At 60.2% G+C, this 10,022-nt stretch overlaps 2 protein-coding genes across 3 annotated transcripts in view; both read left to right on the top strand.

Moving 5' to 3' along the window:
• Positions 1-1,450: 1,450 nt before the first annotated feature.
• On the top strand, positions 1,451-4,329 carry LOC131567008 (collagen alpha-1(I) chain-like). The gene is made up of 3 exons (XM_058818488.1): positions 1,451-1,470; positions 1,519-2,352; positions 3,609-4,329. Exons 1-3 carry the CDS (start codon positions 1,451-1,453, stop codon positions 4,327-4,329), a joined length of 1,575 nt encoding a protein of 524 aa, XP_058674471.1.
• A 388-nt stretch (positions 4,330-4,717) lies between these two features.
• Positions 4,718-10,022, top strand: part of LMX1B (LIM homeobox transcription factor 1 beta) — an 82,621-nt gene continuing 77,316 nt past the window's right edge. For both annotated transcript variants that reach the window (XM_058818405.1, XM_058818404.1), the window contains exons 1-2: positions 4,718-4,931; positions 5,250-5,436. In XM_058818405.1, coding sequence (XP_058674388.1) covers positions 4,793-4,931; positions 5,250-5,436 — 326 coding nt within the window. In that variant the 5' untranslated portion in view covers positions 4,718-4,792. The remainder of the gene's footprint in view (positions 4,932-5,249; positions 5,437-10,022) is intronic.

The following is a 10,022-nucleotide window of genomic DNA, read 5'->3' as shown; positions in this document are numbered from 1 at the left end:
GCGGGGGCACATGTGCGCGACACGCTGCTGCCAGCCGGGCTCGTCGCGCCCGCCCCGTCGGGTCCCTGCCCCCGGCGAGCGGCCAGAGAGAGCCCTTGCGTTCGGTGCCAGCCGGAGCCGAGCCCGGCGGCCGCCGCTGCTGTCCCGGGGCCGCCCCCGGCCCGGCCCGGCCCGTTGGGTCGCTGCGGCTCAGGGCGGGTGAGGGACAGGGCTGAGCCAGTAACACGGCCCGCGCTAGAGCTATGCGAGCGGGCAGCGAGAGCCGGGAGCCCGATGAGGATGAGGAGCAGCCTCCGCCTCGGGCGCAGCCCTTGCGGGCCGTGCCGGGCGCCGGGTTGGTCGCGGACACAGCGCGGAGCCGAGTGGCGGAGCTGCCCCGCGCCGGGCCTTGGAGCCGAGCCCGGTCCTGCGGCTCCTTGGGGCGGGCGGGGGGCTCGAGCCCTCCACGCCACGAGGCCGTCAGGACGGGCGCTCCACGGGCGGAGGGAATGCGGAGCCCGAGCTTGTCTGCCGCGCTGCCCTCAAAAATCCACTTAGGGAAGATGAAGGCGCATGCAAATGCGTGGCGCCTCCTCGCCTGTGCCTTTAATCATGGTAAATTGGCTCCCGTTCCTCCAGGCCCCCCGAAAAGGCACTCGGCGGCACCGCACCGCGGTGGGGTTGGGGCTCAGCGCTGCGCAGCGCCCGCCGCTCCCTGGGGCTTTCCGGCTCCTCGGCGCGGCACCGACGCTCTGCCTGACCCGCCTCGCTCAGCAATTTTCCTACCCAAATGCTGTCGTGACGGGAACAGAGAGCAGAGATAGATAGCATCAAGCGGCCTATATCAAAGAGGTCCTGCTTAATTAAAATACCGGCTCCGTGCTCGCCGCTTTTCACGCGGCGCGGCCTCCGACCGCATTCTGCCTGATACTGCCGGCACCACCTTCCCTATCGGCCACCCTGGCTGACCCCGTCCCTGATCGCTGGCCCTGTCACCTGCTCCGTGAGGCCGCGGGCGAACAGGGTCGTCTCTCCGGGCCGTGGAGCAGCCGCTCGTCAGACGGGCCGGTCCCGGTGGGGCTGCTGCGAGGCACGGGGAGACTCCGCGCGGTTCACGGAACATTTGTTTGCATTACCGAGCAACAGTCCGATAATTTATTGTTATTGTTATTAGTAACTACACTTAGTAGCTCGTTCACATCCATCCTTCCGAGGGGGGAGCGCGGGCTGGATCAGTCACCGTCGTGCGCCGGCGGCGGCGGCTCATCCCGGGCCGGGGCCGTTCCGCTAGGGCTACCGAGCCAAATCGGCCCTGTCCTGGGACTGCCCGCTCGTCGGCGCCCGGGGGAGAGCCCGGCGACGTGGAAGCACCGGGCGGCGGGCGCCGCCACCGGGGCACGGTCGGAGCTGCGGACTTGCAGAGCCAGCTTGGGGAGCCCCCTGTTGTGGGAGGCTTCGCGGACAACCGGCCATGAGGCCGCCCGAGGGCCGGTCTCCGTGCCGGTGCCGAAGCTAGGCAGCTGTCCTCCGTGCCGGCAGCCTGGGGCCCCGGCTCCCCGAACGCCACGGGCGTTTTTCTGTGCGCCGGCGTCGGCCGCTGACGAGCGGGGAAGGCCGGGGCTCCGCAGGGGAGCGAGTTGCGGAGTCCGGCTGTGGGTGGAGAAGAACAGGACGCGGTGAGCCGTTGGCACGCGGCTGCCCAGGGCCTTTCTCCCGCCCCGCTGCCGCGGTGCCGCCGGGCTGGGGCCGGCGGCCGCGCACCGCTCGGCTGGAGGCCTGTCCGGCCCGTCCAGGTGGGGAAAGCACCGCCGTCCCGGCGCTGCGCAGCTCCCGCTCCGGTCAGCTCCGCTCGCCCCGGCTGACCCCGCGCCCGCCGAGCCCCTGCCGTGCCGTCGCGCGCCGCCAGGGGGCAGCATCGCCCGAGCCCCGCCGCGGCGGCACCGGGCCCGGCCCAGCCCCGCTCAGCCCGGACCGGCCCTGGCCCCGGCACCGGCACCGGCACCGCCCGGGGCTGCCCCGGCCGCGCCACCGGACCGCACGGCCAGCACCGAACAGCAGCCTGCGGAGCGCCCGGCACCCGCCTCAGCAGGGGAGCGGGCGGTGCCCGTCGCTACTGGGGAGAACGCGCGTCCCGGCAGCCGGGAATGTGCGCAGACAGCCTGCACAGACGCCCGCGCATCCGCCGGCACCGCACGCTTCTGCGGAGAAAGCCCGGCGCCCCCGTCCCTGGTGCGGAGACGCCCGTGGCCCTCCCGCGTTCCCGCTCCCGCCCCGGGTCCCGCGGCGCTCCCCGCAGCGCCGGTACCGCGAGCGCGTGCACCGGGCGGCACCGACGGGCCGGCAGCCGGGACGGGGCGGCGCGGCCGGCGGCCGGTGGGGCAGTCGGTGCACAGGGCTCGGCCGTTGTTAGTTATCCCGATGGTTCCTTCCTCCTGCCTCGTTTGGGAAGGATTGGGACCGACTGCGTTACTTGTTCGACTCTCAAATTTAACTCAAAACAAAGAGATTTGCCTTGCAAATAAAAGGACAATTCGAAGGAAGCCGCGGGGAGGTGGGGCTACTTAGTCTGGTTAGGGTTTATTTCTGTGATGGTTTTGCGCGTGGGTGTTTTAATTGCATTTCGTTTTTCGTTAAAAGCATTATATAAACCTATATAACACCTCATCGAATTGTTCTCGGGGCAGGAGCGGGGATAACAATTACCCGGCGCAGTGCTCGTATACAAACACGGAGAGAAGCAACAAACCTTTAATGTGATATTTGCGAGTAAAAGCCCACGAACAAAGCTGGAATTACTGCTGCGGGTGCAGGGCTGGGGGCTCTCGCTCTGCTTCCCGGTCCCGCTGCTCAGCGATGCCTTTTCGTTGGGTTTTGAGGAGGTTTTTTTTTTCTTGTTCTTATATAGTCAGAATTTATGAAAATTTCTGCGAAACAGGGGCTTTAATTTTCCACGCAGTTGTAGAAGATAATTTGATGGAAGACCCGTGTGATGGAGAACTCCGAAACCTTACGCAAAAATAGGAAGCGGACATAAAAAATTAATGTGAACGATCAGCTTTTGCGCCACTGATTGAACTGTGAAATCTTAGCAGCCTTTATCTTGATCTCAGAATTAAATAATAATATATTATTTTTTCAGCATTAACGACAAAGATTTTCCGATTTCTACCGTCTAGAACAAAAACAAATAGGCTCTATTACTGAAAACCTTTTCGAAAATAATTTACTAAAACACAGTGACGAATTTCTATCAAAGATTTTTTCCCTGCGAAAACGGCTTAAAAAGAAGTTTTATCTTAAGAACCACAAAATAAAAGCATTAAGTAATTTAAGTAAACACTCGTCCTGCTTATTAAGTATCAATATTTTAGGAGCATTACAAAATATACTCCTTCTCTTGACAGGGTCATGGCATATCACAGGTCACATTAAGAAGCTCCACATAGAATCCTTTCTGGATTTTCATTTCCTCATATTTAGATTTTTAACGGTATCGGGGGAAAAAAAGCAAACAAAGATACAAACAAAAACGAACGAACAATAAAAAAAAACAAAACACGAAAGGGGAGCCGTCAGCGCGGGGTGCGGCGCTCCATGCAGGGTCCCTTTCCCGTCGGTTTTCTCCTCAGAGGGAATCCCGGCGCGGGGAGCGCGGGCTGTCCCGCACACGGGCGCGCCGCGCACCGCACCGAGCCCGCGGTTCAGAAGCGTTGGCGGCCAAGCCGAGCGGGCAGCGCTGCCGCGGGAGCGGGCACGGGCTCCGCCGCCGCAGAAGCACCCGCGGCCCTCGGGCCGCTGCTCGGCTCCCGCTGGCAGCCCCGGCGGGACGGTTCGGAGCCGCCCTTCGAGGAAGGGCGTGCGCGGCGCGATCCCCGGTGCCGCGTGCCCGCCGGGGCCGGTCGCGCCGCTGCCGTCCGCGGGACAGAGCCGCGTCCCCGCCGGTCCCGGGGCCCCGAGGGACGGTCCTGCCGCCACCTGCCCGCGGGCCGGCGCTGGACGCGCGCTGCTACCTACCCCGGACAGGGCAGGAGCCGAGAGCCGCCGTCGGGCCAGGAGCGGCGCGGGGCGCGGAGCGGGGAGCGGAGCGGCCGGGGTCCCGCTCATCCGCCACCCTCGGCAGCCGAGATCGCTCTCCCCCTCCGCGGCCCGCGGGGGCGCGACCCGGGCCCGCGCTGCCCGCGCCGCTCGGCCGCCCCGGGGCGCACGGAGCCGGCCGCCCCGGGCGCCGCCGCGCTTCAGGGGCCGCGGGGGCCCGGCGGGGCCAGGGCACTATTTGACGTCGAGGAGACGGATCACCGCGGCGCAGCGATACGCCGCGCACCAATGGAGTTCAAATGTCAGCAAGTTTGAGGAGGGGTGAGGCGCCGGGGGGTGTGTTCCTCCGCCGCGGCCCCTGCTCTAAACGGCGCGGCTCCTCGGGCCGCCGCACGGCTCAGGGGCTGGGAGCGCCGGGAGCCCCTGCCCCGCCCGGCCCGCCGCGCCCGCGCTCCGCCCGGCACGGCCCGCCCCGGGAGGGCCCTCCGCGCCAAGCAGGGCGTGGGTCCGGCGCTGCCGGCGAGCAGGTGACACCGCGGCTGCCCGGCGCCGTGTGCGCGGCATGTGCGCGCCCGTGTAGCGGGGCGGCCCCATGGGCGGCGGCGCCGGCTCCTGCCTCTGCCCCCCGTCTCTGGAAGCCCGGGCAGGAAACGCTCCTCATGTCTTCCAGATAAAAATAAAAGCGACTCCTTCCTCCCGGCCGCAGAGTGTCCCCGCGCCCGGCCCGACGCGGGGCTGAGCTGGCCCCGCCGCCCGGCAGCGCCTCTCGCCGCCGCTCATGGACATCGCGACGGGTCCCGAGTCCTTGGAGAGGTGCTTCCCGCGGGGCCCACCGGACTGCGCCAAGATGCTGGACGGCATTAAAATGGAAGACCACCCCCTGCGCTCGGGGCCGGCCACGCTGGGAGTGCTGCTGGGTGAGTTGCCGGTCGCTTCTTGACTACGCCGAGAGCGGTCCCGCGCACCGCTCGGTGCCCGGGGCTGAGCTCCGAGGGGTCCGGCCGGCCTGATGCCGACTGTGGCCGGCCAGCCCCTGAGCCGTGCGGGGCGCGGGACTGTCTCGCCGGCATGTGCGGGGCATGCAGCCGTCGAGCTCGGTGTTACCGACCGGCTGGGCCGGGCGGACTGCGCTGCCCGGGACGGGGACTGCGGAGCGGGGCCGGGTTGTGTCGGGGCTGGGAGCGGGGCCAGGTGGGGCCAGGGCCGGCGCCTGACGCCGCCGTCTGCCGTTGCAGGGTCGGAGTGCCAGCACCAGGCCGTCTGCGAGGGCTGCCAGCGGCCCATCTCGGACCGGTTCCTGATGCGGGTGAACGAGTCCTCCTGGCATGAGGAGTGCCTACAGTGCGCCGCGTGCCAGCAGGCGCTCACCACCAGCTGCTACTTCCGGGACCGCAAGCTCTACTGCAAGCAGGACTACCAACAGTAAGGGCGCGGGGGGCGGCGGGGGTCCCGCCGGGGCGGCCCGGCCCGGCCCAGCCCGGCCCGGCCCGGGGCGCGCGGCGGGCTCGGGGCGTGTTCCCGATCGGGCCGCGCCCCGTGCCCGGCGGAGCGGGCAGCCCGGCACGGGGCTCACGGCTACGGATGCGGCCACGGCCAGCGGGGACCCCGGCGTGGGCTGCGCGGCGGGCACGAATGGGACCGAAGACACCGAGCCGTGGCGTCCGACCCCGGCAGGGCCGCCTCCCGCCCCGGGCCCGCCGCGGTCCGGTACCGTGCGGTGCCGTCGGACGGGACGGCGATGGGGCGGCCCGGCCCGGTTTGGGCTGCGCGGGCAGCGCCGCGCTCGGAGCCGTCCCGCGGCTCTCTCCCGCCCGCCGCGAGTCCCGTCCCGCCCGCCGCCCCGGGGCCGCTCCGAGAGGCCGAGGCCCGCAGAAAGGCCGGTGCCGCTGCCCGGCGGCGGGCCCGGGGGCTCGGCGGGGCCGTCGCTGCGCTGCCGCGGGCCGGCCCGGTGGAACGGCCGTCGGGCGCGGCGGGGCCCGGCCCAGGGAGCGGCGCGGCGGCGGGAGGAGCCCGGCGCTGGGGCTGGCCCCGGCCCCGGCCCCGGCCCCGGCGCTGCCCGCGCTCTCTCTTATTGCGGCTTTATCCCCAAATGTCAGGCGCTGTCGGGAGCGGCCCCCGCCGCGGCGCGGCCCCGCGCAGGGACGGAGCCCGGCCCCGCGCCGGGCCGCCCTCCCCTACAGAAGCCCACTTCATGCTTGTCACCTAAATTGAGGATCCTTTTTGTGCCGGGAGGGGGGCGAACATGGGCATTTCAATCACTAGGACATAATATGGCTCTGCTAGAAGTCTGGCAACAAACAAAGAACAACAACTATTGGTTTGCATCAACTTTTGTCAGGCATTCAGCAGGCATCCAGAAAGGCCTGAAGTGGCTTAGTGGCAACAATGTGCATTTCATAGCTACAGCATGAAAATCCATCTCCATGGAAACGGGTAGTAAATGCTAACATGACATGCTGAGTATAAATATTGTGAGGGTTATAACTCTTGTATAAATGGCCCAGATAAATGTCCCCCTGTTTAGGAATTACAACAAAACATGTTATTTCATGCTGCAGCCCTCGCTAGCTCCCAGAGAGTTCTCCACAGCCCGGGCACCGTGCATGGGAATAACTCCAGGCTTGCCCGCGGGCTGCCGCCATCCATCCCGCCCTTGTGGGGCTGCGGCTGCGGCACCTTCAGGGTTTTCTCGTGCCCGGTTTAGGGACCCCGTCCACAGGCTTTGCCTTGCATTTCTACGCAAAATAAACCACCCTGTGGTAGCTGTAGTTGGAGATCGGTGAAACTTCTTTTTCTATAGGTAGTAACACCTTAGATACTTTTTTTAATTAGTAAAGAATGTCGAATAGTCTTTAGGCTACCTAAAAAAGCATTATTTGGCAATGTAAATATTTACATTAATTGCAAATAAATGTACTGTCTAAAGTTCCCAACTTTAGTTTCTGTAAAATAAAGAATTGTACTTAGTGACCTAAAAAGCAAGATCAGAGACTATTGCTTTGGAAAACAAAAACACTTTTCTGACTGAAAACAGAATTGTTGCTGCTTCAGAACTCCCCGTATTACCAAAAGTGTCCAATTGTAGAGGGGGAAAATGGGGTAACCAGGCTGCCGAGCAATAAAAAGATATCAACATGTTGGCCTTTGTTGAATCCCAGCACCTAGTGTGACATGACATGGTGCCCTGCTGCGTGTGCCCCCGAGGACTGACAGCGGCAGCGGCTCGCGGGAAGGGGAGGGGAGACACGGTAAATCAAAATTTGTTTTCTCTGAGATTTTATTAGCCCAAAAGAGCGAACATGTGAAACTGCGCTGACACGGATTGTGTGCCCTTTCAGAGCCGGAGAAATATTCGTTTATGGTAGCAAAGGATAAAAATAGCTGTCTGTCCGTGCGAGTGGCCCTGGGCTGTGCAGTGCAGAGGGTCAGTTCCGTCCCTCAGGCCGGGCAGTGGAGCCGTGAGCGAGCTGAGAGAGGCAGCCACAGCCAGAGGACACGGCCGATGGTGGAACACGGGGTGGGAATGCCCGTGTGCTCAGAGAGAATGCCTTGGGCTAGTGAGATGGAATGGAACCCGTGCGCAGCAAGACAGGGATCGGTAACATCAGATGCTTTTTGTTATCCTGAGTCCTATTTACAAATATCTGGGAAAAAAAAATTTTAAAAGAGAGAATAAAGTTTACTTAAATATCTCAGTTCCTGAAATTTGCCTTAAATAGATTTTTCTGTACGTAGTAATGTAATTTAAAAGGTCAGATTTCTCCAGAACTCCCAGGACTATAATCAAGTGCTGTGTATATATCTTTGGGAAAATGGTGTCTCATCTTTCTAATGAAAGCAAGCTTCTGATGGGTCAGATATCAGACCTTACACCTTTCCCTGGGTCAGGAATGATTGCTGCCCATCCTTGGATGAGGGCATTTCACATTAGGGGGAAGGGTGAAAACAGTTTTTCTTTTTCTTTTTTCTTTTTATTTTGTTAAGAAAAATGTTGGCTATGGGAAGCTACCCTTATGCTTGGAATGTTACAGCAAACCCTGGGGGAGGTGGATTAGTAGCCCAAGCCCAGTTTGAAGTAGTCAGAGGTGCCTGATAAATGTAATTTATCACAAAAATATCATCAGTATGTCAGTGGGATAAGCTGGGCATGTATTTTGGTCTCTTTTTAAAGAAGGAATTCAACTTGCATGAGTACGTACTGATGTTTTGAGTTAATGCAAAGTACTTATTTTGCTAAAATTTAGGATTTTGAGGGTCAGGTGCATTTGATGGCAAGGTTTTTAAGAAAAAAAACCCCAGAGCCGTGTCACCAGGGAAGGCTGGCTTTCACAAGCCCCAGTCAAGCAGAATGTCTTTGATTTTAATTAGAACTTTGCCAAATTGCTCCACTTTTGGAACCTTACACTGTGGGTTTTTGTTTTGGCGTTTTTTTTTTTTTTTTTTTTTTTTTTTTTTAAAGAAGTTTGCTTTCTGAGAAATTGAAACCTTCAGAATTAATGGTTTTGGGTGGTTTTTTTTTTTTTTTCTTTTTGTTTTTCTTTTTGTTTTTGTTTTTTTTCAAAAATAGAAGGCTTGTGGTAGTTGCATTTTGGTTCTTTGCTTAAATGAATTTACTTATTGTATCACTCATAACAGTGCTTTCTACTACAAAATGTTAGCATTTATAAATGATACATTTATTTTCCATTTGTGATTTAATTTTTTTTGTGTGTGATTGTGGCTTTCTGGTTTGTTTTTCTCTCGCTGCCCAGTGTTATATAGTGATTTGCCCTAGTCCTTGCTGATAGTAAAAAAATATATGTTATGAAAAATAACTGTTCCAGGATATGTATTTCATATCTAAGCAGTGCATATAATTTATAGAAGGATCTCTATTCCTGTTTAAGTTTTGGAAATAAAGGCTCTGAAAGAGCTTTTTATTCAGGGGACCAGATAGCAAACACCCACAGTCGCTATGTCAATATTTTTCATTAATGCATTCTAAGTTTTGCTTAGGGTGAGAAAGAGAAATATTCAGGCTTTTGTTCTTTTCCATGTGTCAGGTATCGTTTTAGCATCACTTTTGGATGCTGTTAAAAAGACCCACCATGTATTTCTGCTCTTCATCTCTGGGTCCTTTCTTGTCGGTGGCTGGGCTCGGTGTTGCCGTGCAGTCAGCACGGAGCAACACGTCCCTCGCAGGAGGAAAGGAGCCCCTGAAGCCCCGGGGCTGGGGGAGCCTTGGCCCCTCCAGATTTTGGGAATGCTTTCAGGCGAGCGGAACGCTGAGGCCGATGTTTCTCACTTCAGCCGCGTTTTAGATTCAAAATATAACAAAAGCTTCCCGTCAGTGAGTGTCTGTCGGTTTTGTGCCTGTTATTTCTCGCAGAGCGCGGGCTGTGGAATGTGGTGGGAGCCCGGTGCGGGAGGGACCAAAGCTCCCGGATTCTGCTGCGTGCTCAGCGGACAACAGCAATCCGCGAACGGCAGGATTTGATGCGTTTCCAGTGTTGCTGTTTTATTTTTAACGGAGGATCTGTTCGGCTCGTGGGTGCAGCCGTGCAGCGCTGTGAGCTCGGCAGAACCGTGCGGATCGGGATCCCTCCGGCTGCCTTCGCCCCGTGCTGGCCGGGCGCTGGTCCTTGCGTGCGGGTCACTAGGAAACAGCACGGAAACCAGGTGAAACTTAGAGACAGGAGTAGCCTAAGCACATGCCCAGGACATGGAGTAATGATTAAAGTTATGTCATCCACTAAAAATGCTTTTCCAAGTCACTGGAATACTCTGGCATTTTCTCTGAAAACCCCACCGGCCCTGCACCATCGCTCTCATCGGCCCCATAAAGAGTCCTCAGCAGGATCGGAGTTTTGCGGATCTCGGAGCAGCCCCCGGGCGGGAGCACGGAGGAAGCGGGGCTGTTATTGCACCGCTGACGTCAGCGCGGTGGCCGTGCTGGGGCCGGGCCCCCGCGGGTCCCCCGGGCTCGGCCCCCGGGTGGCACCGGCCCGGCCCGGCCCGGCCCGGCCCGG

The sequence above is a fragment of the Ammospiza caudacuta genome, chromosome 21, assembly GCF_027887145.1.
Source record: "Ammospiza caudacuta isolate bAmmCau1 chromosome 21, bAmmCau1.pri, whole genome shotgun sequence".
Taxonomy (NCBI): Eukaryota; Metazoa; Chordata; class Aves; order Passeriformes; family Passerellidae; genus Ammospiza; species Ammospiza caudacuta.
The sequence above is the reverse complement of the archived record's forward strand: the minus strand, read 5'-3'. Positions and strand labels throughout refer to the sequence as shown.